Source organism: Sturnus vulgaris, chromosome 20 (genome assembly GCF_052056855.1).
Source record: "Sturnus vulgaris isolate bStuVul1 chromosome 20, bStuVul1.hap1, whole genome shotgun sequence".
NCBI lineage: Eukaryota > Metazoa > Chordata > Aves > Passeriformes > Sturnidae > Sturnus > Sturnus vulgaris.
The window spans coordinates 352,853-376,979 of NC_142262.1; the positions used below are offsets into that span (position 1 = coordinate 352,853).

General features: G+C 62.5%; 3 protein-coding genes across 7 annotated transcripts; 1 reads left to right on the forward strand and 2 right to left on the reverse strand.

Moving 5' to 3' along the window:
* The first annotated feature begins 66 nt into the window (after positions 1 to 66).
* Positions 67 to 2,092, forward strand: MCRIP1 (MAPK regulated corepressor interacting protein 1). The gene is made up of 4 exons (XM_014887559.2): positions 67 to 291; positions 368 to 486; positions 583 to 681; positions 790 to 2,092. Exons 1-4 carry the CDS (start codon positions 284 to 286, stop codon positions 852 to 854), a joined length of 291 nt encoding a protein of 96 aa, XP_014743045.1. The 5' UTR covers positions 67 to 283; the 3' UTR covers positions 855 to 2,092.
* A 4,171-nt stretch (positions 2,093 to 6,263) lies between these two features.
* On the reverse strand, positions 6,264 to 15,210 carry GCGR (glucagon receptor). 5 transcript variants are annotated; one of them, XM_014887532.2, is made up of 14 exons: positions 15,042 to 15,210; positions 9,703 to 9,861; positions 9,306 to 9,402; positions 9,013 to 9,120; positions 8,744 to 8,865; positions 8,551 to 8,657; positions 8,307 to 8,460; positions 7,987 to 8,146; positions 7,851 to 7,911; positions 7,556 to 7,625; positions 7,317 to 7,405; positions 7,100 to 7,238; positions 6,946 to 6,987; positions 6,264 to 6,879 (listed from the first exon to the last, which is right to left on the reverse strand). In XM_014887532.2, the coding sequence occupies exons 2-14, from the start codon at positions 9,769 to 9,771 to the stop codon at positions 6,586 to 6,588; spliced, it is 1,512 nt and encodes a 503-aa protein (XP_014743018.2). In that variant the 5' UTR covers positions 9,772 to 9,861; positions 15,042 to 15,210; the 3' UTR covers positions 6,264 to 6,585. The 5 variants fall into 5 exon arrangements, with proteins under 5 accessions (XP_014743018.2, XP_088032827.1, XP_088032825.1 ...); XM_088176701.1 differs by having other exon boundaries at positions 9,703 to 9,901; positions 15,042 to 15,170; XM_088176699.1 differs by having other exon boundaries at positions 9,703 to 9,914; positions 15,042 to 15,153.
* A 1,700-nt stretch (positions 15,211 to 16,910) lies between these two features.
* Positions 16,911 to 23,729, reverse strand: SLC25A10 (solute carrier family 25 member 10). The gene is made up of 12 exons (XM_088176703.1): positions 23,576 to 23,729; positions 20,557 to 20,676; positions 20,355 to 20,469; positions 20,227 to 20,275; positions 19,863 to 19,904; positions 19,573 to 19,616; positions 19,021 to 19,091; positions 18,823 to 18,915; positions 18,520 to 18,597; positions 18,368 to 18,424; positions 17,802 to 17,938; positions 16,911 to 17,367 (listed from the first exon to the last, which is right to left on the reverse strand). Exons 1-11 carry the CDS (start codon positions 23,663 to 23,665, stop codon positions 17,837 to 17,839), a joined length of 861 nt encoding a protein of 286 aa, XP_088032829.1. The 5' UTR covers positions 23,666 to 23,729; the 3' UTR covers positions 16,911 to 17,367; positions 17,802 to 17,836.
* Between the last annotated feature and the right edge of the window lie 398 nt (positions 23,730 to 24,127).

Consider the following 24,127-nt stretch of genomic DNA (forward strand, 5'->3'; position numbering starts at 1 on the left):
GCGCCGGCCATGGGGCGGGGCGGGGCCTGCGCGGGGCGGGGCCGGCGCTGCGCACGGGGCATGCGCCAAGGGTTGCGATAGCCGCCGGGAGGGGGCGGGGCTGCGCCTGCGCGCTGCGGCGCTTCCGTCGGTGCCGCTCGCGCAGGCGGGAGGGCCCGGGTGAGGGGCGCGCGTTGCCCGGCGACGGGCGGGGGCGCCGCGCGGCCTATCCCGGCCTCGCGCTTCGCCTTCCTCCCGCAGCCCCGCCGAGCCCCTTCCGGCCCCGCCGAGCGCCGCTGCCGCCATGGCCAGGTGAGCCCCGCCCGGCCCCGGGCCCAGCGCGGCCCCGGGCCCGGCTCAGCTTCCCCCCCCCGCGCTCCGCTTGCAGCTCCCCCGTGTCCCGGGTGGTGTACAACGGAAAGCGGAGCGGCGGCCCGCGCTCCCCCGGCGCCGGCAGCGAGATCTTCACGCCGGCCCACGAGGAGAACGTGCGCTTCATCTACGAGGGTGAGCGGGGCGGTGGCCGCTGGGCGGGGGGCGCGGGAGGCTGGGGGCGGCCGAGGCGAGCGGCCCCTGCCCCTGTTCCTGTCCCTGTCCCTGCAGCCTGGCAGTGCGTGGAGCGCGACCTGCGCAGCCAGATGGGCTCCGAGCGCGGCCTGGTCGAGGAGTACGTGGAGAAGATGCCGAACCCCAGCCTGAAAGGTGCGGGGAACAGGGGCACCGCGCCGGCTGTGCCGGCCCGGGGGTTGCGCGCGCCGGGCGGGGGCTGTGCTGCCTTTGCCCCCAAAGTCTCTCCTGTCTCCCTTGCAGCGTTTAAACCCGTCGACCTGGGTGATCTGAAGAGGAGGAACACACAGGATGCAAAGAAGTCCTAAAGCGGGTCCTCCTTGCGGGTTGGCTTCTCTCCTGAGGTCCTCAAGCAGATTTAATTTGAGATTTTGTGTTGATTTCCTCCTCTGGTCTGTCCTCCTAAAAGCTCGTGGGAGAGCCAGTCAGCTTTGGGGCTGGCTCTGAAGCTGCCTGAGGTCGAGGATGCTCAGGGCCTCACTGAGACTGCCCAGAGCCTTTTGCAAAGGATTCCAGTCCCCCGCTCATAGCTTTCTCTGGCCTCAAACTGTCCTTCCCCACTTCATACTGAGTAACCCGATCTCCTGTTCCCCTCTTGTTGCTGCCCTCTGTGCTAGGCTGGGCAGGGCCGAGGCAGATGCGCTGTTGGATCAGGCAGCACTGGGTCTCACTTTGCCCTGTGCACCAAAGCTCCACAGCTGCTGGGGCTGGCCAAAGGCAGGAGGCACAATCGAGTCTGTTCCTGTGCCTCCAGACACTGGGGCAACCCCTGTCCAGCCCTGCTGTCCAGCTGAGGGCTGGGCAGACCATAGCCAGGCTCTTCCCAGTTCCACCGTGGCAGCAAGTTGCTGCCTGGGCTGCTTGCTGCCAGAGCATGTGGGCAACATCTGAGGCCACATCTTCTACCTGCTTAGATCAGGCCTGGTCCCTGTGGTGCTGGAGGAGAAGCTGTTCCTCTCCCTGCAGTTGGAGAGGTGGAGTGTCAGCACCAGCCCCAGGCTTCTGAGAGATGCTCAGAGGGACCTGGGCCACCTGCAGCCCCACAGGAGGCAGTGGCCCTGGGGGCAGCCATGGGGCTACACGGAGCAAGGCTCAGGAGCTCCTTGCCCTGGCAACGCTGCAATTTTGTACTAACACCATTTTCCAGATATGCACCCTTGGAAGAGACCTGGCCCCTCAGCTCACCCTGGGTGGCTGTGGCTGGTAGAACACACCAGGGGCGCTTCCTTAAGCCACTCGCTCCTGGCACTGCATGGATGGTTCCTTTGTCCTTGCCTGAGCCGGAGAGAGTGACTGTGTCAACTTCACCCACCTGAGCTGCTGGGCTGCTCCGTGGGCAGGGGTGGCAGCCCCCTGCCCGCCTGTGCTTTGAGCTGGCGGGGATGGGGCTGCCAGGCCTGCCCAGTACCAGTAGCTGTGGGGAGGGCTGCAGGGACTTGGAGCTGCCAATATCTTTCCTTTGTTGAGTCCTTGAGTTGTACTGTACCCTTTCCTTTCCGTGGTATGTCACTTGAGGAGTGTTGTAAATAAACGCTGGTGTCCTTTTGGGGCTGCCTTGGTGTGGTGCTGCAGCCTGGCCCAGCTCTGGGGCATGGCCGAGGGGCAGAGAGCAGGAACTGTGTTTATTTTTCGCAAAGGGGCCTTGGCCCTGCACTTGCTGGGGCTGTTGATTTCCCTGCAGGCAGGTGCAGGCGTCGGTGGCACAGTGCCCTTGGGCTCGGGCAGTGCTCCGGGCAGCCAGCACCCCAGGAGCTGTCGCTGCACCCAGGATTTAAATGTTGAGACTATTAATACCCTCATATCCTCTTCCCTCTCCTGCTTTAATGGCATTTAGGCTATACTTAGCATTGCTAGAATTTCTGCTTGAGTGCATCTTGACACTTGCCACGACGCTGTTTACCTCCCATCACCAAAACATTCCTGCTGCTTGGTGCTGGCACAGCAGTATGGAAACTCATCCCCTATTGCCTCCCAAGCCACCCCAGGCCCCGCATCCCTCCAGCTGCAGGCAGTAGGGGACAGGCAGCTGTTGGCAGTGGGGGAGAGGTGGTTATCATTGTCACAGCCCCTCTCCTTTGACTCTTCTGGCAGGATGGGCCCTGTGGTGTGTTCAGGGAGCCTGACAGTTGGACTGCCCTGGTTTGAAGCCCTTAGCATGTCCAGAGCCATGTCCTGTGTCCAAGCAAGCTGCTGTTCAGCTGCCATGGAGCCCAGCACTGTCCCCTGTCTAGGCACCCATCTGAGGCCGTGCCAGGTCTGCAGGACCCCCACGTGCCCCTGGGCATGAGGGCCCTGCTGCAGCCCCACCGGCCTCTGCCTTGTTTTCCTCTCTGCTCGGGCACAGTAAAGCCAGAGGCAAAGCAGCTGCCCAAGCTCTAATGAAATGTACAAAAACCATTCTATAAGCAGGTGATTTTTATAAAGACTGATGCCAAATTGCAGGGCAAGGATGGTGAGGCGGTAGGGGGAGGTGGTGGGTGTTAGGGTTGTGAGGAGTGAGGCCACAGGCCAGAAAAATCAGGCTGTTTACCTATAAAAATCGACCTCATCAGGGTTTATTTCCCTGTGCCTTGGACACAGTGCTCTTCATTAGATTAAAGGGTGGGAGGAGGAGAGGAACGTGTTTGTCATCAAATTAGGTGGTGGGAAGAGGCCTGGCAGCAGGCAGAATCGACTTAGGAGACCAATTTGTGGTGCTCAATTCCCTTGATAAAGTGGGAATTTTCCTGCGAGGCGCCGCGCCTAGGGGTGCCTGGCTGTGCTGGGGTGGGCACTGCCCGCCGTGCCTGGCTGTGTCAGGAAGGCACTGCCTGGGGCACAGCCAGGCCGCCAGTGGAGAGGTGAGAAACTGCTTCAGCACCATTCCATGCCTTGGGACGAACTCCACAGCCAGGGACTGGCACCTTGGCTGCAGCTGCTCTCTGCAAAGGAGTCTTTGCTTGGGACAGTGAGGTGCTGGCATGGGCTGCCTGGAAAGGCAGTGAGTGCTTGGGTGCTCCTGGAAACACTGAGTGCCAGGCTGGACGGGGCTCTGAGCAGCCTGGTCTGCTGCAGATGTCCCTGCTCCCTGCAGGGGCTGGGCCAGGGGGACATTTAAAGGTTCCTTCCCACCCAAACCATCCTGCAAGTCTGGCCAGGCTGCTGTCAGCACCTTCATGCCATGGATACCAGGAACGAGCGGCTCCCATGGGGCAGCCGAGGGCAGAGCCTGCCTGTGTGTGTGTGTACACGTGAGTGTGTGTGCTCACGTGTGTGTGTGTGTGTGTACACACGTGTACATGTGTGTGCAGCTCTGTGTGTGTATGTACACTTGAATGTGTGTACACGTGTGTGTATGTACACATATGTACATTTGTGTGAAGCTCTGTGTGTGTACACGTGAGTATGCACATTTCTATATGTACATACGTGTGTGTGCACACGTGTATGTGCACATGTGCCCGTGTGTGTGATGTATCTGTGCCTGTGTGTGGGTATGTACACGTGTGTGTGTGTGTGTGGTGTACGTGTGTGCACACGTGTGCTGCCTGAGCTGTTCCTCGGGGTGGGGGTGTCCCTGAGTGCTGGCAGGATGGACACAGGTGACACCAAGGCAGGCAGGGGTGCAGTTAGCAGCTCTGTAGTGATGGGAAAGGATGGTGCTGCAGTCCCACAAGAGCTGTGTCCTTGGGCCAGGGCTAGCCCCGCTTCCAGGGAAGTCCCAGGAGCAGTGTTGCCTCCTGACCCAGGCGTCCTGGGGGGCTGTAGTTACCGTGGTTATTGGGGAGCTGCTGGCCAGAGCATGTGGTTCTGTGGGAGCTGGAGGTGACCAGGGCACAGGTCTGTGGACTTAGCCCTGCAGCACAGGCAATGCCCAGCTCTGGGACACACCTGGCTGGCACAGGTGCTGTGGGACATGCCCTGGTGCAGGCAGATATTGTGTGCTTGCATGGGGCTCCTGGGCACTGGCAGACACCATCCCTCCTTGGGGCAGTGCTGGGGGCTGCCCCTCAGCGCCAGGGGACACAGGACATTTCCACAGGACATTCATGGGCTGGGGCTGGCTTGAGGTTCCTGAAAGGTCCCTGTCATTGTGCGGGACACATCATAGGGCCACCCTTGCTGGGCAAGGTCTGGGGGCCAGCCTGGCCCCTCTGGGGTTGGAGGTCCACAGTGAGGTGTTGCCACAGCAATGCTGGAGCAACAGGCACAGGGCACGGCCCCGTGCCATGACCATATTTACCTTCCCAGAAACTGCTTCGTGCTCCAGCAATTTGCCTCAATTAGGCTCGTTACCGCGTCAGGAAGGCCGCAGTGACGCAGCGGCTGTAGGGCCGTTGGCTCCGCGGGGGCTGCCTGGGCCACTCCGGCACCATGGCTGTGAGCAGGGTAATCCCTGTCCCTCCCTATTCCTGTCCCCATCCCTGCTCTTGGGGGCCTGGATAGACCCTCAACCCTGTGCTCCCCTCCCCTCACCCGTTCCAGCACAGTCCTTGTGTCCTCACACCCCACGGTGCCGCTGCCCCACAGCCCTGAGCCCCAAAGCCCAGACCCTCTGTCCCCTGTCCCTGCTGCTCCCATTGCCGCTGCCAGCGCTGCACTGGCTCTTGGGCGCCGGGTCCTGCTCGGCCAGGGCAGACAGCAAGTTGTCGAGTAAACAGAGGAAAATTACTGTGTGCTGGGCTGTGCTTGCAGAGCCAAGCTCTGAACGGCCTGGGCCATTGCCGTGCCACGCCAGCCCCGCTGATGGCTCGCTGTGGTCTGGGACCCCAGACAGCTCGGCTCCTGATGGCTGCCGTGGGTGTCAGGGCCGTGGCCACGCGGTGCTGCTGATGCTGCGACAGGGGGGCATTTACCGAGGGGGCGGCCGCCCGTCCAATGTTCCCTGCGTGGGACAGCCGGGGTGCAGCTCCAGCTCTCACCCTGCTCAGCACATCCCCTGTACCGGGCTGTGCACGGGACTTGGACAGCCGGGGACCGTCACCCGCTCGGGGTCAGGCGGGGCGGAGTGGTGGGTGACGGGCAGTGCCCATGGCCCGGTCCGTGGGCGGTGGGGGTCACGGCGGGGCAGCTGTCCGTCCCACCGCCACCCCTCGGGCACGGTGAACCCAGCCGGGGAGCAGCACCGGCTTAATCCCCACACACCAGGCGATTGTGGTGCCCAAAGCTGCGGCATCCGGGCTTAGCGCTCATGTGCGCAGCACAAGCCTCTTAGGCCAGCGCTGTGAGCCCGCCCCAGCCAGCCCGGCGTGCGGCACAGGGGTCCTGCAGCCCCGCACCCACTGCTGCTCACGGAGCTCAGCGCTGCCGGCCGCTGATGCCCGGCCACGGCCTGGGCCAGCTACCGGGAGAGCGGGGGTGCCGCGGGCAGAGCCAAATGATTTAATTAAGGGCTCCTGGCAGCGAGAGGACAGAGCCGATTAGCGGCCAAAGGAAAGCGCGTGCTGGGGGAGCTGGAGCCCCGGCCGACAGAGCTGCAGCGGCTGCTGCTGCTGCATGTCTGCCCCACTCACTTGTACAGCAACTGTGGGGCTGCAGGGCTGCTGGGCTGGGGTCAGGCAGTGGGGCAGTCACTGGGGCTGTCTTCTGGTGCAGCTCATCCCTGCCAGGTGACTCAGCTCCCCATCCATGACTGTGGCTTGAGAGTATCTGTGGGGTGCTTGGGAGCATATTCCACACGTGTCCAATGTCCCCAGTGTCCCCAGTCCCTGCAGCCCACAGAGAGGCACACACGGAGCTGGCCCTGCAGCCCAGCACGGGCCCACACCTATTTACAGATATGACAGATAAATTACAGCACTGCGCACAGGGACTCGAAGGTGCACGAGGGCAGCACCACAGGACAAACTCCCACCCCCACAGATCCCCCTGGCCCCACAGTTCCCCCTTCCAGAGGTCCAGGCCCCACTTGCCTGCCTCGCTGTGTCCACTGTCCATGTGCCCAGCGCAGCAGCCTCAGCAGGGTGGCAGGTCCCAGTGCCCACCAGCACCTGGGGAGGACGTGGCAGGGAACGGCGGCATCCCAGCGGCTCAGCACAGCCCTCCCACCTGGCTGCGGGCTCAGAAGTGGCTCTCGGCCGTGGTCTCAGGAAACTCATAGCAGTGGTGATGGCCTCCCAGGGCGAGGTGCTCGGCCGTGCTGCGCCCACTCCTCTCCAGGCGTTGGGAGCCGGGGTGGGGGCCCAGGCTGCGCCCCAGCCCGTTGGCACAGCCGCCCACCAGCTGATGCTTCTCGCAGGTGCTGCCAGCGCCGTTGCGAGCACTGGGTGCATGGCTGTAGGTGTGCTTGTACTCCTCAGCCAGGTCCTTCCCCAGCTTCCAGCGCTGCCACCGCTTCAGCAGCTCTGCCTGCACCTGTGGGCAGCAGCTGTCAGTGTGACCCCGTGCCCCTGCTGCCCGTGTCCCCGCTGTCCTGCTCACCTCCTTGTTGACAAAGCAGTAGAGAATGGCTACCAGCATCCCCTGGGAAGAGGGAGGAGAGGCGTGAAGCACTAGACTAACTAAACCTCAGTCTAGTCAATCCTGAGACTGAAATCTTCCAATGGAGGGGTGGTCCTGTGAGGGCTGGGCTCACCTGGAAGGAGCTCAGGAAGAGGTCGAAGAAGAGCTTGACGTAACGCAGCGTGCCCTGGGCGTGCTCGTCTGTGATGAAGGCAAAGACCACCTCGTGGATGCCCAGCAGGGGGATCAGCGTCAGTGTGGACTTGGCCAGCCTGTGGGATGGGGTCACTGGGTGGACACACGTGCGTGTCCACCATGGGAACATGGGGTGAACCATGCCCAGCACCCACCTGAACTTGTAGTCAGTGTAGCGCATCTGGTGTGCACGGAGCTTGGAAACAAGGATCTGAATGATGCGGATGAAGATGAAGAAGTTGATCTGCAATGGAATGGAGTGAGCCATCAGGGGCACAGGCAGAGCCAGAGGCAGGGACAGACAGGACACCTCTGTTCCCCTGCCCTCGGCAGCCCCTCTCAGCCATCTTGGGGCCTGTGAGAGACGTCGGGCAAGGGGCTGCCGCAGGCTCACCAGGATGGCCAGGAACACGGGGAAGCGAAGGATCCACCAGAAGCCCATGTTGTTGTTTGTGGACCAGCACCTGCAGAATGGAGGGATGGGGACTGCCAGGAAGCCCCTTGACCAGGCAGCTGCTGGAGTCTGGCATGGCATTGGCAGCCTGAACCAAGCAAGCACTAAGGCCCAGCAGCACCCTGCTCCTTGCATGGAGAACGGTGTAGAGTCTCTCCAGGGCCATCACAAGTCCCACATGCACCTACCTGTGCCCTGTGCCCCCCTCCAGCCAGCAGCTGGAGCTGGTACTCACTGTATGTTTTCGTAGAGGAATTTCACAATGACCCAGGGAATGAGGAACAGCATGGGTGCCCCTGAGGAGAGGTGAGCAGAGCACAGGTGAGGCACAGCAGGGGACAGGGTCAGGGGGACAGCTCACCCACACTCACCCCAGCCGATGCACAGGTAGAGGGTGAAGTAGCTCCTCTCAGAGAAGACAGCCACCACCAGCAGGTTATGCAGGTAGATGCCTTCCACCAGCAGCCAGCAGTAGTTGGCCACGATTCCGTACTGCATGAAGACCGTGGCTGCCCGACAGCCTGCAGCTGCCTGTGGGCAGGTGTCAGAGCTGCAGCACTGCCTGTTTGTGTGTGTGCCTGTGCCCCCAGCCACGCCAGTGCCATCAGACTCCAGTGTCACCAGTGCCCCAGACCAGCCAGCCACCAGCCCTGCCTGTCCTTGTCCCTGTCCCTGCCAGTGCTGCACTGACCTCGTCGCTCAGCCACACTTGTACGTTGTAGCCGTCAATCTTGTCACTATAGTGGGTTTTGAGCAGGGCGTCGATGACCAGCACAGAGACGCCCTTCAGGATGAAGGAGGCGAAGAGGTTCATGTGGATGTAGTTCCTCATGCAGTGCAGCTTGCTGCGAATTTGGGGACCATTATCAATGCCCGTGCATGGACCCCTGGCCTCCGCCTGCCCACCCTGTGGACAGCCATGCCCAAACTCCCACCTGAAGCCCAGCAGCAGGGCCAGGGCAAGCAGCAGTGCACACAGGGACACAGAGTAGCCCACAGTGTACATCACCTTGAAGCTGCCATAGGTCTTGGCAAATTTTTCCTGGAAGAAGAGGGAGCAAGTGAGGGCAGGGGCAGGCAGGGGGGCAGGCAGGGACTCCCATACCCCTGCTGCCCAGGTCTGCCCACCTGCGCCTTTAGGTCCTCGTCATCCTGCTCACACTGTGTGGCATCGCGCAGGGACTGTCCCTGTGGCCCTGTCACCCACTGTCCGTCTGGCCCACAGATCTTGAAGACGTGTCTGTGCTTCACTGTGAGGGGAGGGGATGGTGGGGTGGGATGCCAGATGTGACCTGGACACAGGCTGTGACACACTGCACAGGTGTCCCCAGCACAGGTGCACCCGTGTACGAACACACTGCACAGGTGCACATGCACACATGCCTCCCCACTGTTACCTTTGTGGTACCAGGGCAGGAACCAGGGGCAGGGCACACTGGCTGTGCTGTTGGGCATCGTGTCGGGCCAGCACGAGAACTTGTCGAAGGTGCGGTTACAGACCAGCTCTGCAGAAGGACAGGAGCTGGTGGCGCTTTGGCCTCACCCTCTCTCGGGGTGCCAGGACCTCCACTGCTCGGGTTCTCATCATGCTGGGACCCCCTGTTGGCTCGTGTGCCCCCTCCCCATGTCAATAGGACTCTGTCCTCACCCCATCCCACCAGAACCCCCCAGACCCCCCACAGGCACTGACCTGTGGGCGCAGGCAGGCGGCTCATGTTGCGCTGGCACTCTTCGCTGTACTCCTTCCATCTCTCAACGACATTATCCGTGATCTGGGCAGAGGGACCCTGCGGGCACCAGGGAGCATCACCCATCACAGGTGTCCTGCTGCAGGGACAGGCTGTGCCAGGCAGTGACTCCAGCTTGGGGACAGCCACAGGCGAGTGCAGGCTAACATGCCATGCCATTCTGTGCCATGCCATGCCATGTCTTGTGAATGGCAGGGGAGGCAGAAAGGGGCATCAGCTGCTGTGCCACATGCCATGGTGAGGGGATGCAGTGGGATGGGGTGGATTGGTGGCAGTCCTGCGGGGGTAGAGGGCTGAGCAAGGGGCAGAGCATCCTCATGTGTGACAGCCCATCCTTACCTGGCAGCAGAGCAGCAGCACCAGGAGGGTGAGGACATGTGGCTGGGACATCCCTCCTCTGGACCACATGCATGAGACACGGCGCAGGGCACACGGCTTCCTACTGGCCCTCAGAAGCTTCTCCACCCTGGTGGTGATGGCCCTGGCATGTGGGCAACCCTGTGCAAGACGCCTGGTCACGGGCACTCCTGGGACAGAGCTGGGACATGGGGCTGGGGCCAGGTGGGGTTGGAGGCGACCACTCTGGCACAGAGCCAGTCCCAGTCATGGTGCCTCACTCCTGTCCCCAACCTCACCCGACCCTGCTTGGTGTTCACATTCATTGTTGGCTCATTTTTGCACCAAGCACCTGTATTATCCTCCCAGGATGGCACTGGGACAGTGACTATGCAGGTTCTTTGCCCACCAAGCCAATTTCAGCCCCTGTGTGGCTGGAGTGCAGTGGCAGTGCTGCCTCCAGATCCTCACAGAAAACCTGGGTTGGTGCCACCCCACGCTGCTGCTGGGACCCAGCTGTGCATCCTTGCTAAGTCCTGAGAATGCAGGAGCCCCATGGTAGAAGGGACCCCCTCCTCACACCTGAGCACTCTCTCAGGCAGAGAGGCTGGCACCTGGGCTCTCCTGCCTGGGCTGCTAACACCCAGCCATGGTCTGGCAGCAGTACCCACTGTGATGGCAGTGGCCAGGGAGCCATGGAGAGCACGGGGGCGAGCAGGGATGGGGACACTGGCCATTAACCGTCAGGGATCCTGGCTTGTGAGGCTGCTGTGGCTCCAGGACACGCTCAGCTGGGCTCTGCCCCTGTGGGTCCATCACTCCCAGCTCCAGCCAGTGACGTGGGGCCTTGCCTGACATGGGGTCCGGGTGCTCCACAGACCATGGCTCACGAGGTGCCATAATTCCCTCCATCCCCCTAAGCCGGTTATGGGGCTCCTGAGTAGGATTTCAGCTCTTCCCACAAGGGCCCATTATGGCAGCAGCCCCATGGCACAGCCCAGCTGTGTGGGTGAGGGCAGCCGAGCTGGGGGGAATGGGATGGGATGGACATCAGTGCCAGTGCCACCACAGGCACTGTGGCATCACCCCCAGCCCCTGGGCACCAGCCAGAGTGTCGTGCTCCCCGACCAGTTCTGCTCCCAGGGCTCGCTGCTCTGCTTGTGCCTATTTTTATCCCTGGGAAAGTCGTGTTTCCTCCATCCGTGCAGACCCACTTGCCATGCCGCAAGTGGCTGCCGGAGGAGCTCATTAATCAGTGCATGGGGCTCCAGATGCAGCTCGGGGAGCAGAACCTGCAATGGCCTTATTTAGCCAGTCCCAGGACAGAGGGAAGCGTCTCCTGGGACAGTTCTCACTGGGTGGGCTCTGTGAATAGAGACCTTTGCTGGGTGCCCACTAGCCACCTGACCATTCCAGAATTCCTAGTTTTGGCATCACCCCACCCCAGCAACACTGTTGACCCACCAGTATCCCTGTCCTAGTCCCTCTCCCATCCCACCTCAGGATCTCTGTCTCTTTCCTCCCACACCCCCATGCCAGCATCCCTGTCTTTGTCCCCTGCTAGCCTGATCCCACCATCCCTGTGCCCCCCTCCAGCCCCACATCATCCCTACCCGTCCCGTGCTGCTGCCACCTATGTCCCAGTCCCACGGGAAGATCCCAGTGCCTGTCCCTGGCCAAGCATCAGTCCCTGCCCTGTTTGGGAATGCTCCTCCAGCTCCATGGGTCACAGTGACTTGCTGTCAGCCCCTCTGCGCAGCCGGGGAGCAACTTTGGGGCAGAGGTGTCGCTATTTTTAGTTGCTGCAGTGGGATTTAGCAGCGGGGAGGCCTCTGCCCTGGACTCCCCCCATCTGGCAGCCGCTCCCCGGGCCTGGCCCCACTGTGGCCAAGCCGGGCAGACTGCACTGGGTGAGGGGTCCTGGCACGGGGGCCAGTCATGCTCCTCACCCCGGCACGGGTCTTCCCCCTCACCCTGCCCAGGCCCTTTGTCCCAGCTGCCTGAGGCGCTGCACAACCACAGCACCGTGCTGGATCCCCGTTACCCACAGGACCAGGGGTCCCTGCAGACTGGGGGCTGTTTCCTGCAGACGTGGGCATGCAGAAGCAGCCGTGGACCAGCTCTCTCTGGTCTGGTGCCAATGGGCAGTGGCAGAGAGGGAGCAGTGGCTCTGTGTGGCGGAACAGCAAGGTCAGGGTGGCCAGGATCACTGGCAGCACAAGCACTTCCCCAGAGCTGGCACTGCCCAGCAACAGTGCCTGCAGTGCCTTGGGTAGCAGCTCTACCAGCTGGATGTGCCCTGGCTGCCAGAGGCAGCACTGCACAGGGGACCTGCCCCCACATCCTCACCACCTCCTCTCACTCTGCTATGCCCAACGGGCTTCCAGTGCCACATTCCCTGCCCTGGCACCTCATACTTAGCTGGGGCCAGGCTTTGGGGGATCCTCCACCACACCAAGTCATAAGTAGTGGGTGGAGGGTGCCAGGTCTGGCGCCTCTGAGGGGCTGCAGTGCGTGGCAGCGGAGGCACAGGGGACTTTTGCCCTGTGCTGGTGTTGGACAATGCAGTATGTTCCTGTGTCAGGGTTCTGTGGCTGCTGGCCTTCATGGAGCCCAGGCTGCAGACACCCAGAATGGCTCCACTTGGAGCCAGAGACATGAAGAAGGGACCTTGTTCCAGGAGAGCAGGAACAAGAAGCCAGCACTGGGATGGCCATTTTCCCACCCCAGCCTCTCTGGCTTTGCTGCTATTGCACATGTGAGAGAATGAGCTCCACATCTGGGATCACTGCAGCCAGCAGTCATGTGGATCAGTGGCTTGGTAAAGTCCCCATAGGACACTCATGGGTATCTGCAACGTGACCTGGGAGCACCTTGTCACAGCCGCAGCCCTGCACAAGTGCTGTGAGGCTGGCGCAGCCCCCAGAGCCTGGTCCCACAGGGCTCTGCCTCCCCGGTGGGGTGGGCACTGTGAGCACAGCCCTGCACCCAGCACAGCCCCGTTGGCTTGGGGGCAGCTGTGGGGGCTGTGAGGGCTCTGGACACAGGGATTAGCCCCCGGTGCTAATGCGGTTCTTTCCACGGCTGGCTTGGCTTTGAGCTTGGAGCTACATGCCAGCACGGCAGGGGCTTTGGCACTTGGCAGGGGAGGGGATGGTGCTGGGCCAGAGCTGATGCGGTGCCAATGCCAGCCTGGCCCTGCAGATGCTGCTCCACTTTCCACCACGGCAAGGCTAGAGGAGATGGCCATGGCAGGGAGGCCCAGGAGGTCTGTCCTGCACCGTCCCTGCCCTGTGTCCGTGCCGGAAGCTCGGGAATGTTTCCTACTCCCCTTCTCCATTCTTTCCTTGAGAACTAAGTACGAGGAACTTTGGCAGCAGAGGAGCAGCTGAGCAGCCCCAACAGTCCTTGTGCTGCAAGGCTGTGACTTGTTCGCACAGGGCTACACGATTGTGGAAGCCCTGAGCGGCGACACATGGAGAGAGCCAACGTCACCAGGCACTGGTGATGTCGGATTCTGTGTCACTTTGGACCAAGAAAACCCGAACCAGCCCTGACAGTGTTTTCGTCAACAGCAGCATAGGATGCAAAGGGGACAAATGCTCTTTGCATCACCTCCACTAATACCTGGTCACCACAAGGCATGGTCAGGGGGCACCTGCACAGCTGCCCTGTACCAAAGAGGGACCATGTTACAGCCTGGCAGCAGCCAAATTACCTTGCTGCCCAGCTGGCTCTGGCATGGGGATGCTGAGCCACACAGCACCTCATCCCTGGCTCAAGGAAAGGGGTGTTTTTGTTCATCACGTTGCATGAAAACCTATGAAACACAGAAGGAAGGCACAAGAGGCACGGTGTGACACATGTCACAGGGGAGGCGCAGGGCTGGGAAAAGCCTAGGAAAAGGTCAGTGCAGACAGGCTAGTGCGCACACTCCCCTGCACTGGGAGCTCCACACCCGCCTACCCGAGCAGCAGATCTGCAGCCCCAGGTACAGCCAGACAGCAGCCCCAGCAAGGCAGGGGTGCTGCGGGGGGCACACACACCCAGCCCTCCACTGGCACCTGTTGTGCACAGGCATTATCCTTGTTTATCTACCCCAGCATTGGACATGAGGATTCAGGACAAAGCAGGATGCAGTGGTGGGGCACAGGGGGATGGAGCTGAGCAGCCATCCCATCTCCCCCGTGTCCAGCTTCCCCTGCCCCTGCCCTTACACAGCGAGGTGCATCATGCTGTGCTTGGTGGCTGGTTTTAGCCCTGTGCTGCTGATCAGGGTTTGTGGTCACATTTTTTCATTAACTATTTTTAATCCACATTTTGCCTATTCTCCCTTCAGCCTTTTCTTTTTTCCCCTCTCTAGGCAACAGAACATAAAAAAAAAAAAAAATGCACCACAGTGTGCAGAAAGGAGCAGGATTGGTGGGAAGCCACAGGAGCTGGCAGCTGGGGCAGCACTAACACGCTGACGAGGGGTCCTGCAGGCCCTAAATTTTCCTGCTGATGCACAGACAAAATCGCAGGGGCAATCACTGAATTTGGTGTGGGTCAGGACACTCGTGGCAGGCGCTGCATGGGGCAGGGTGCTGTGCCGCGGGATGCACGGCAAGGGCTGAGCAGAGCAGATGCTCCGTCCTCAGGCCATTCTATGCGAGGGGAGCAGGCTGACCCCGCGGTCCCTGCCTCGCTCACCACCCCGAGGGAAGTGCAGTGCCGGGCACAGGGGACCTACAGCAGCTTTGGAGATGCACTTGCAACCAGGAGGACGGCAAGGTCACATACCCGACATGTCCTGGTTAAACAAAGCCATTTACCAACACCGTGTTGACACAGCAGAGCTCGGGACAGAGTCACAAAGGGCACTCGCACCAGGCCCCCGTAATACCCAGAGAGCTTGGGAAGAGCTGGGAACTGGCAAAGTGTCCCCTGCTTCGGCCCCTCGGCAGGACACCGATGGGCACTGCTGTGCCCACAGCAGGGAGACGACGCGCGTCCCGCCTCGACTAAGGGCTGCCCCGGGAATTGCTCCCAACGCCACGGAGTTCAGCTGGAATCACAGCCCAGGGGTGCTGCGGGTCTGACGGCAGCGCCCCTGCCCAGGGACGCCAGCGGCAGCGGTGGGACGGAAAGTGGGCACAGCCCTGCCGGGACCCCAGAACACCCGTCTCCCAAGGGCTCGCTTTCCCCGGGGCCGGCGCCAGCATCGGGAGCTGCTGCTCTGGGGTCCCGGGGTTGCGCAGTCGTCACTCGAATCCTCATCCCCGCGACGGAACGCGCGACATCCCGAGCTCCGAGACGGCGGCTATAGGCGCTCCCTGCCCTCCTCCCTCCCTTCCTCGTACCTGTCGGGGCTGGACTCGCGGCGGCTCCCGAACGCATCTCGGGACCGGCGGGGACCGGGTCCGGCGCGCTCGGCGAAAACTTTAGCGGAGCCGCGACGGCAGCGGCTGTGGCGATTCAGGGGGAGGGACCGGCTCGGGGGGAGGGACCACGGGCGCGGAGCCGCGTCCCGCCGCCCCGCTCCTCCCGCCGGCACGAGGGGGGCGCAGCTCGGTGCCCCGGCCCCGCCCGAGTGCTTGGCGCTGCCCCCTGCATCACCGGCGGTCGCTCCCGGGAGCTGCGGGAGCGCCGCCACTTGCGGAGGGGCACCGGCTCGGCTCGGCGGCGGCGGGGACGGGCGGAACGGCGGGGGCAGCTGGACCGCGCCAGCCCCGAGGGAGCGGCCCGGGGGTCCGTTCCCCGGGAGGTTTCCCTGGTCCCAGCGCGCCGCCCGCTCTGCCGTGCCCCGAGCTGGCGGCCCCGCCGCGGGAGCGGCTCGGACTCCCAGGGACCCGGACGGATCTCGGCCGCGCCGCCACGAACCGCCTCGACACCCGCGCCCCGGCCGCCGCCGGCGGTGACGGGTCAGAGTTTGCCGCCGCTGTCCCGCTACAGGTAAACACAGCCTAGAAAGAGCGACGCACCGGGACCGGCTGGCTGGGCCTGAAGAGGGATCCAGGGGAGCCTCCCTGCACGAGCACAGTTACCTTGGGCCATGCAGGACGTGTTGGCCGTGCTGACCGTGCTGGCAGCCCAGCACCGGGTCCCCCAGTGCTGCCTTCTCGGGGTCCCACTCTACGCGGCTGCCGCTGGCTGGAAGCCCCCGTGGGTGTGGGCAGAGGAGCCCGGGCACACGCTGGGGCCTGCGGGTGTCTTGCCATTGCAAGGATTGGACCCACGGCTGCCCCCCTGGAGATGGTCCCGGCACCATTCCAGGCCAGGATGGGGACTTTGGGGAGGACTGGCAGCCCCCAGACCTGCCTGGTGGTGGCAGAGATGTGCCCTGCAGCCAGCACAGACATGGCACAGGCTGCTGCCAGCCCCATGTTCTCCGATGCTCAGGAGATAAGTAGTGCCCTGGCACTGCAGCTGTGGGCGCTGTGCTCGCGGCTGTCTCTGGCACATGCTGTCCTGCCAGTGCGGCTGCTGCAGTGCAGCTGCCACCAGGCATGTGATGAGAGGGGAGTGCACACCGGGAGCGCACGGCTGGCACAGCTGGTGGGACCACAGCCCAGCTGGAATGTCCCTGCCACTGGCCATCGTGGGACTGAGCAGGGCTCTGTGCTGCTGGGGGGCCATGGGGCTCCATCGCTTTCCTGCTCCGTGCTGGCCCTTTGATGACACAGAGCAGCCCGTCAGCCCCAGGAGCAGTGCTGCAGGACGTGGGAGATGAGGAAGCACAGCCTGGCATGGCAGCCCAGCTCCCTGAGCGCTCACCTGCCCATGGCCTCTGCTGCGGCTGGGCATAAGCCCAGAGTGGTGATGCCAGTCAGCATCATTAGGCCTTGTTAAGGTGACGAGCTTTCACTGCTCTGCTGTGCCAGTCTGCCTCTGTTGAGTCTGCCGGAGCCCAATTAGTGTCACATCCAGGAGGCAGCTCCCGCAGAGGTGGGGGCGCCCTTGGCACAGCCCTACCCTGGAGCTGCTGTCCAGCTGAGACCGGGCACAGCTTGGCACAGGCCTGGCTGTGGAGCCTGCCCACTGCTCCTTCTGCACACGGGGCCAGGGCTGCTGGCCACAGAGCAGGGTGAAGACCCCCTACTTGGCAAGGTGCCAGGGGCCAAGCCTTGCTACCCTCTCTCAGCTCTGGGGAGCTCAGCTCTCAGCCGATGCCCTCAGCCATGAAAAGGGGATGCAGCATCTCTCCCCTCCTAATAGGACAGCAGGCCCTGTGCCACCTTCACTCTTTATTATACATCAAGGTCTCAGATATTCCAGTTCTTAGATTCCTTGGGGTCAGCACACACAGGTGCACATAGTGGAGGGGCTGGTGCTCACAGCCCCCACACACTGGGCAGTGTGGGGTGAGGGGCTGTGAGGGGTGGGGGTCTGCCCAGCCCCAAGGTGAGTGAGGCTGCAGAGTGGTGGTGGAGGATGCCCCCACAGAGGCCGGATCCAGTGTGGAGTAGGTGCACTGTGGTAAGCGAGTACTGGGTCCCCAAGCAGGCATTACCAGGCCCTGCCAGAGCAAGGCCATGTTCCCCACCATCATTGGTATGAGGCACAATCCCTGAAGAGCCCAGCAGCCAGCGGTGCTGAGGAGTTTTGGCCAAGCAGAAGCTGAGAGTGGGAGGCCAGGAGCAGGGCAGGAGGTCCAAGCTGTGCTGGGGTTAGGGAGGAGCACGGGAGCTAAAGGCAGAGTGAGGACAGGGTCTCACACACACTGCCCCAAGCCCCAGTCCCACAGCTGCAGGGTCAGCAGCACCCCCAGCCCCATGGGCTCTGTGATGAGGTACAGAGCCAGGCATCTGATCTCCCTACTCCCTGAGACAGCACAGTCCTGCTTCTGGGGCACATCAGGGACAAGGCTGAGGGGGGGCAAGGACAGAACTCAGCGCCAGTAGAGAAGTGGGAAGATAGAAATCCCCCCCACAAAAGAAACCCAGAAGCAGTAATGAAGAGGTGGAGATGCTGAGAATGGGGGTAAGAAGTGAGTTTGCAAAAGAGGGGTTGGCCACAGGTGCTGGCAAGGCACAGGAGTAGAGTTGAGAAGAGGGGGAATGGTACTGGCCCCAAAGAGCAGAGAGGGGTTCTGGGATCTTGGAGGTGACCCACACGCTCACCCCCCTGGGGCAAGGCAGGGTCCAGTCCATTGGACTCAGCTGGTCACTTTGATCCCGAAATATTTGCGCAGCTGCTCCAGGAAGAGGAAGGTGAGAACAGTCTGAGGAACGAGCCGGACAGCAGCAGGAACGAAGCCCTGGAAGGGGACAGCAAGAAGGGGAAGAGTCAGGGTGTGCCTGCCACTGACTGTCCCAGCAGCCCAACCCTGGAAGAAGCACAAGTGGGCAGGCGTGGGTCAGCACTGGCCGGGCTGTGGAGCAGGCGCTGTCACACCATGGCCAGCACGGTGCACACAGGGCCCAGCACCATGTGCTAACCCCTCTGGCACTTGCACTGCTGTGGGGTCAACAGGGCACAGCTGTGGTGCCTGGGCCCAGGCTGAGTCCCATTGAGGCCAGGGCTTACAATACCTCGGGGCCAGGCCTGGGCCGGGCAGACAAAGGCCTGATGCAGGAAGCAGCTGGGCTGCCACAGCAGAACCTGGGAAGTCCCCTGCCCCAGGACTGTTCTGGACCACAACCTCTGCTCCCAGCTCGGCCCACCCCATGCACCCCCAGCCAGGTACCTTGTAAAAGGCAAGCGGGCCGAGCTTGGCAGTTTCCATGGCACAGTGGACGACACCCTGGAGTGAGAGGGTGAGAGATGAGGTGGGAGGGGCTGAGAGGCAGAAGGTGGCACATAGAGAGGGAGCAGCAAGGTGGGTAAGGTGGTACTCACCTGGTACTCTCCGTGGGAGTTCATGAGGCGGGTCTTGAGCACATCCAGGGGCTGGCACAGGAATGTGGCACATATGCCCTGCAGAGAATCAGCCAAGTCAGGAGACCTCCGTGCCAGCAACTGGAGAGACTCAGAGCCACGCTGGGACCCAACCTCAGGCCAGGAGCCTCCTGGAGCCGCTGTGCCCTGCCCTGCTCTGCCGAGCCCAGAGTAGCAGCTCTGGCAGCCCCAGTCTTACACTCTGAACCTGGCTGCAGGCAAACTCAGACCCAGCTCTGCCCCCTGGACCCCAGCCCTACTCACAGCGACAAAGCTGGACAGGAAATGAGCAAAGACATTGTCTGACAGCAATCCAGTTGCGAGAACCAGCTGCTTGGCCTGGTCATAACAGGAAAGCTGCAGAGACATGGTGAATCAGTGACATGTTCCCCCTTCCTTGCCACACCAGGGACCATCCTAGTCCCTATCCAAGTCACCTAGCGCCCAGCAGAGCTGTCCTACCTGCCCAACAGTAACAAGGGCCCCACGGGATGATGCCACCGATGCTCCTGAGAAGAGTTTCTTCACGCCCTCTGCGGACAAACAGATTTGGATCAGCACAGTTCTCTGCCATCACTCACACTCCATTACCCCGGGAGCCTCCTTCCATGCCCAGCCTGTATCCCCAACTCCTCACACAGCCCTGCTTGAAGCACATCACAGCAAATAGGCTGAAGGAGTAGGGAGCTCCAAACAGCATGACCTCCTCCCTGCCTCTGCTCATTCTCTGTTCCACCTGCTCCACCCTCCTGTGCTTTTTGCAGCTCCCAGCAGGTCACCCTTTCCCACCAAGCATGTATAGGCTGCCAGGCCTTGACAGACTTTGCCCAGCCCCTGCCCCAGCCAGACGATGTGCAGATGCCAGACCCTGCGCTCCCGTGGACTCCCCCAGCTCCAAGGGCATCCCCCGGCCCCTCTCCCTTCCCCGGCTGAGTGAACTTCCAGGGTAAGCCCTGACCCGGCACCTGCTAGGACACCGGAGCAGGCTCACCCACACGGCTGGCACAGCCTCACCTTCCCGGAGGACACGGTACATGCCATCCAGGGCATGGGCATAACTGGAAGGAGCGAGAGGGGAAGGGGTCAGGGCCCGAGGCTCCCCAGCCCGGCGGCAGCCCCGCCGCTCCCGCCGGCACCGGCGGCTCCCGGGGCGCGGCCCCGGCCCAGACCCCTCCGCCGCCGGTGCGGTGCTGCCCCCCCGCGGCCACGCCGACCCCGGCCCCGGGAGCGCCGGTCCCCTCGAGCGGCTCCGCGCCGTCCCAAGGAACGGCCGCTCCCGCCTCCCCGCCCTGCCCCACACTCACTTGCGCCGCTGAGACGGCGGCTGCTTCATGTCGTTCTGCATCCTAGAAGGCAGAGCACGGCAGGTGAGGGGGGAGCCGGTGCCCCACTGCCCCTGCAGCACCGGGGGCCCCAGCACAGGGCAGTGGAGTTGTGTTGCCCGTTTACAAAAGGGACAAGAAAGTCGCCTTCCGTCCCACTCCCCCTGAGGGTCACACACGGCTGGGTGCTGTCACCGAAAGGCAGAACAGCTCTGGCCATCCTGGGCACAGAGCTCCTGGCTCACTTACCGCGGGGCAGGCTGGCCAGGAGCACCCCGGCACCACCCACCACCCCAAATGCCATCATGCACAGGTCAAAAGCCCTGGTCGTGCAGACAGAACTGACCTGACGTTCACCATGTCCGCCGGGGTCCCCACAAACCCGCCAACTAAACCTGTGGCCAAAGAAGTGTTGGGTCAGGGGCTTATCCACCCTGAGGGAGACAGAGCCAAGGACCCCACTGCCTGGCTCACCTCCTGTTGCACCCAAGAGCACTTTCTGGTAGAAGGGGGGAGGCCCCTGGCCTCCCTGGCCCAGGTGTTTCTTCGCGCTCTCATAGATGCCAAAGCGGGTCAAGGAATATGTCATCTGGATGAGGGGGAAATGAGCGACTGCATCCCCGGCACAGGGCTGCTCCTCAGCTGCAGCACGTGCTGCAGAGCTCCACACACTCACCTGCCGGCACAGTGAGGCGCTGAGCCCGTTGTAGAGAGCCAGGAAGCCGTCGGTGCGGATCACGTGCATCGCCATCCCCATCATCCTCATCTTCACCTCCTGCTGTGTCTGCAGGTGGACCTGGGGCAGAGGGCAGCAGCGTCAGCCCAGCGCCGGGCTGGGCAGGGACAGAAGTGCACTGAACAGGTGTGAATTGAGCACGTGTCAGGTTAACAGCACTTGCCCAGGAGCCAACAGCAACAGCTCTGGACACTCCACACCAGACTGGCCCAGCCTGGCACCAGAGGGGTGGAGGCAGTGAAGGAAAGAGGAGTGCCCAGGCACTTGCCTGCAGCACCTCCCAGGCCCTGCCCTCAACAGGCAGCCCCAAGGTGAAGGGTGGCACCTGCTCTTCCGGGCCACCTCAGGGTGGAAGGTGTATGTGTATGTCTGTGCATCCAGCAGGACGTGAGTGAGCAAGTGCCCGGTGTGGGTTTGCTCAAAGGAACAGCAGCTGGGCTGCTGAAATCATGGCCATGCAATACAGTAGGCCTGCAGAGCCACTTCTCCTCCTCCCCAGTGCAGGAATCACATAGGCAGGAAGAGAACCCCACAGCTGGCCGGGCGCGCCCCTTCATGCCTGTAGCAGCCTGCTTCCCACCATCACCAGGGGCAACAGACACGGAAGCTGGCTGGGAAGGGAAGCCATGTGGGCTGGTGCTGGAGCACACTCTGAGCACTGTGGGGACCACATGTGGGTCAAAGGGCCCAGGAGATAAGGAGAGCAAAGGGCTGCTGTCAGGAGATCAGCTGCTGTCAGGAGATCAGGCCCAGCTCCCACTGCAGAAGCTGTGACACAGCGGGGTCATGGGACACACTGCAGGATGCTGGGAACAGCCACTGTCTCCCACATGGGGCAGCAGCAGGGGTGCAGGGGCCTGCTTGCAATCCCCACAGGTGCATTTTGGACGTCAAGGACTAGAGCTTGTGGCTGTTCACAGCCTGGGGCAGATGAAGGACAGGCAGAGCCTGCAGGATACAGTCCACTGCCTGCAGTCCCAAGTCTGCAGGAAGCGCAGGCAGGCAGGCATGGGACGGGCCAGGCCAGCCAGGCTGTGGTCACTGCTGGTCGCTGCAGGGCCAGCAGCCCGTGGGCAGCCAGCGGCTGCACAGAGTTGGTCTAAGGGCACAAGCACTCTGCAGGTGGGCTGGCCAGAGCCTCTCACTGAGGCCGAAGTCCAGAGGTGCAGTGGAAGTGCCCTTTGTCCCCTGTCCTGCCAGAACCTAAGGCCCATTGTGCTTGCCCAGGCTTGGCACCTGCCTCTGCTGTGGGGGAACTCGTGGCCAAAGACAGATCTGTATTCAATAATCAGGCGTGAACCCTCTGGCAAAAACAGCTGGCTAGGCTGTGCTGCTCACAACTGCAGGAATGCAGGGGCTGCACATCCACACAGGACAGCATGGGGATGCAGCCCAAACGTCACAGCCATCACACTGGCTCAGAGACAGACTTAGAGGCGGGTGCCAGACTAATTCCCTTTCTTAGCACCTTGCCAGGGCACCCCACACAAGCTCCCACGGGCTGGCAGCCACCTCCACTGGGCAGACAGGTCCAGCTGGACAAGGCAACAGGCTGAGCACTGGGGAGGTGGCACTGCCCTGCCAGGGCTGGCTCCTCTCCTGGGCCTGTGCCTGGAACATCTTCCTCTCCCTCCATGCTGTGGGGTGGGAAGGGGCTGTCTGTCCCAGCCTCACCCACAGGCATGGCCCTGGAAAGGGCAGGCCCTGTCCTGGGCTGCCTTTCCCTCCCCCTCCGCAGCTTGCTCTGCTGCCAGGCTTGTTGCCACTTGGCCGGTGCACAAGGCTCTGGGCAGCGCTGGCATTTGCCCCATCCGTGGGTGCTGGCAGCACAGGCTGCGCGCGGCGCCCTTTGTGCAGGAGCAGGCATGCCAGGTCATCCGCGGCGCCTAGGTGACATCTTGGCCGGAGGGCTCAGAGCCCAGTGGGCCAGTGGCCAGCACTGCCGGCCCCAGAGTCACTGCCATATCCAGGCAGGGCTGGCCAAGGCACCCTCCACAGCTCCTAGAGCTGGCACCCCGAGCTCCCCAGACCCCTCAGCCACACATCTACCCCTGGGCTGGGTCTTGTGACCCCTCAGCCATGTCCTTGCACAGCCACGGATCAGCTCCTCAGAACCGACCCCCAGCAGCTGTTTCCCCAGACCTCTACGCATTTCTCCCTCAGTTGCTCTGAGACCCTCACAGCCATTCCCTATCCCTTCATAACATTTCCAGGACCCTCAGATCTGCTTCCCAGAACCCCAGAGCAGCTCCCCATGCCCTCAAAGCTGCTCCAGGACCCTCACAGCCACGCTCTCCCCTCCTCTGGCAGCCGTTCCCCAGTACCTCAGAGCCAGTCCTTCAGTTGCTCCGGGATCCTCAGAGCAGCTCCTCATCCCCTCGCAGCCACTCCGGGACTCTCAGTCACTACGAGTCCCCCTAAGCCATTCTCCATCCCCTCGCTGGGGATGCTGCTCTGGGACCCTGCAGCCGGTCCCGGGACGCTCGGAGCGCCTCCCCATCCCCTTACAGCCACTTCCAGCCCCCCGAAGCTGCTCCAGGACCCTCAGACCTACTCCTTGCTGCATCGCACTCTCCAGAGCCCTACAGCCTATCCCAACTGCCCTTGACCTCCTGCCCATCCTCTCCCACCCCTCCGGAACCCTCACGACCACCACCGACCCCCATAACCGTCCCCTCACAGTTTCCAGCCCCTATAACCGTCCCCTCACAGTTTCCAGCCCCCATAACCGTCCCCTCACAGTTTCCAGCCCCTATAACCGTCCCCTCACAGTTTCCAACCCCCATAACCGTCCCCTCACAGTTTCCAACCCCCATAACCGTCCCCTCACAGTTACCAGCCCCCCAGCCGTGTCCCCATCCCCTCACAGCCCCCCCCAAACCGCCGCAATCACTCCCAGCTCCTCACACTCGCCCCAGGCCGCCCCTCAGAGCCGCCCCCCGCCCTGTCCCCCCGTCACCTTCAGCAGATCCAAGGGGTGGGTGCAGCAGGCGGCCCCGGACGACGCGAGGCCGCCGAAGTACCAGCGCGAAACGCGCTGCTCCGCCATGGGCGCCGCTTCTGCCACAAGCCACGCCCTCACCGGGACCAGGCCACGCCCCCTTCCGTTAAGCCACGCCCCCTCCCGGTACCGGAAGGGGGTGGGGCGGGCCCGGGGCTCGCATCTCCGAGCGTGCGGCGAACGCGGCTACCGCAGGCTCCGGAATCCCCGTTTTCCCGCCCGGGGAAGTGGCTCTTCCCGTTAATAATGAACAGGGATTAATTAATGGGGAGGTGAAGCCATCAGTAACACGCAGAGTGAAGGCGGGGAGGCACAGGTACAAACGGCAGCGTTACCAGCGTGCACACACTGAGCGCAGGGAGAATCAGCGGCTGCACAATACACCTGCCCACCCCGCACGCATCTCCACAACCTGTGCAAGTGTGTTCTTCTCGTTAATAATTAACAGGGAGGTGAGACCATCAGCAAAAGGCAGTGAAAGGAGGTGGGTGATGCGCTGGTACCAACTTC

What these genes read in the sequence shown, in the direction of transcription:
- MCRIP1 (XM_014887559.2), top strand. An exon ending in CGTGCGCTTCATCTACGAGG is followed by an intron (nt 487 to 582) that starts GTGAGCGGGGCG and finishes CTGTCCCTGCAG; the next exon opens with CCTGGCAGTGCGTGGAGCGC. An exon ending in GCCGAACCCCAGCCTGAAAG is followed by an intron (nt 682 to 789) that starts GTGCGGGGAACA and finishes TCTCCCTTGCAG; the next exon opens with CGTTTAAACCCGTCGACCTG.
- GCGR (XM_088176699.1), bottom strand. Translation starts at nt 15,078, where the DNA reads ATGCGTTCGGGAGCCGCCGCGAGTCCAGCCCCGACAG. An exon ending in TGCTGCTGCTCTGCTGCCAG is followed by an intron (nt 9,403 to 9,702) that starts GTAAGGATGGGC and finishes TGGTGCCCGCAG; the next exon opens with GGTCCCTCTGCCCAGATCAC. An exon ending in ACTGCTTTGTCAACAAGGAG is followed by an intron (nt 6,880 to 6,945) that starts GTGAGCAGGACA and finishes TGCTGCCCACAG; the next exon opens with GTGCAGGCAGAGCTGCTGAA.
- SLC25A10 (XM_088176703.1), bottom strand. Translation starts at nt 23,665, where the DNA reads ATGGCGGAGCAGCGCGTTTCGCGCTGGTACTTCGGCGGCCTCGCGTCG. An exon ending in GCTCTTGGGTGCAACAGGAG is followed by an intron (nt 20,276 to 20,354) that starts GTGAGCCAGGCA and finishes CTTTGGCCACAG; the next exon opens with GTTTAGTTGGCGGGTTTGTG. An exon ending in ACTCCCACGGAGAGTACCAG is followed by an intron (nt 18,425 to 18,519) that starts GTGAGTACCACC and finishes CTCTCACTCCAG; the next exon opens with GGTGTCGTCCACTGTGCCAT.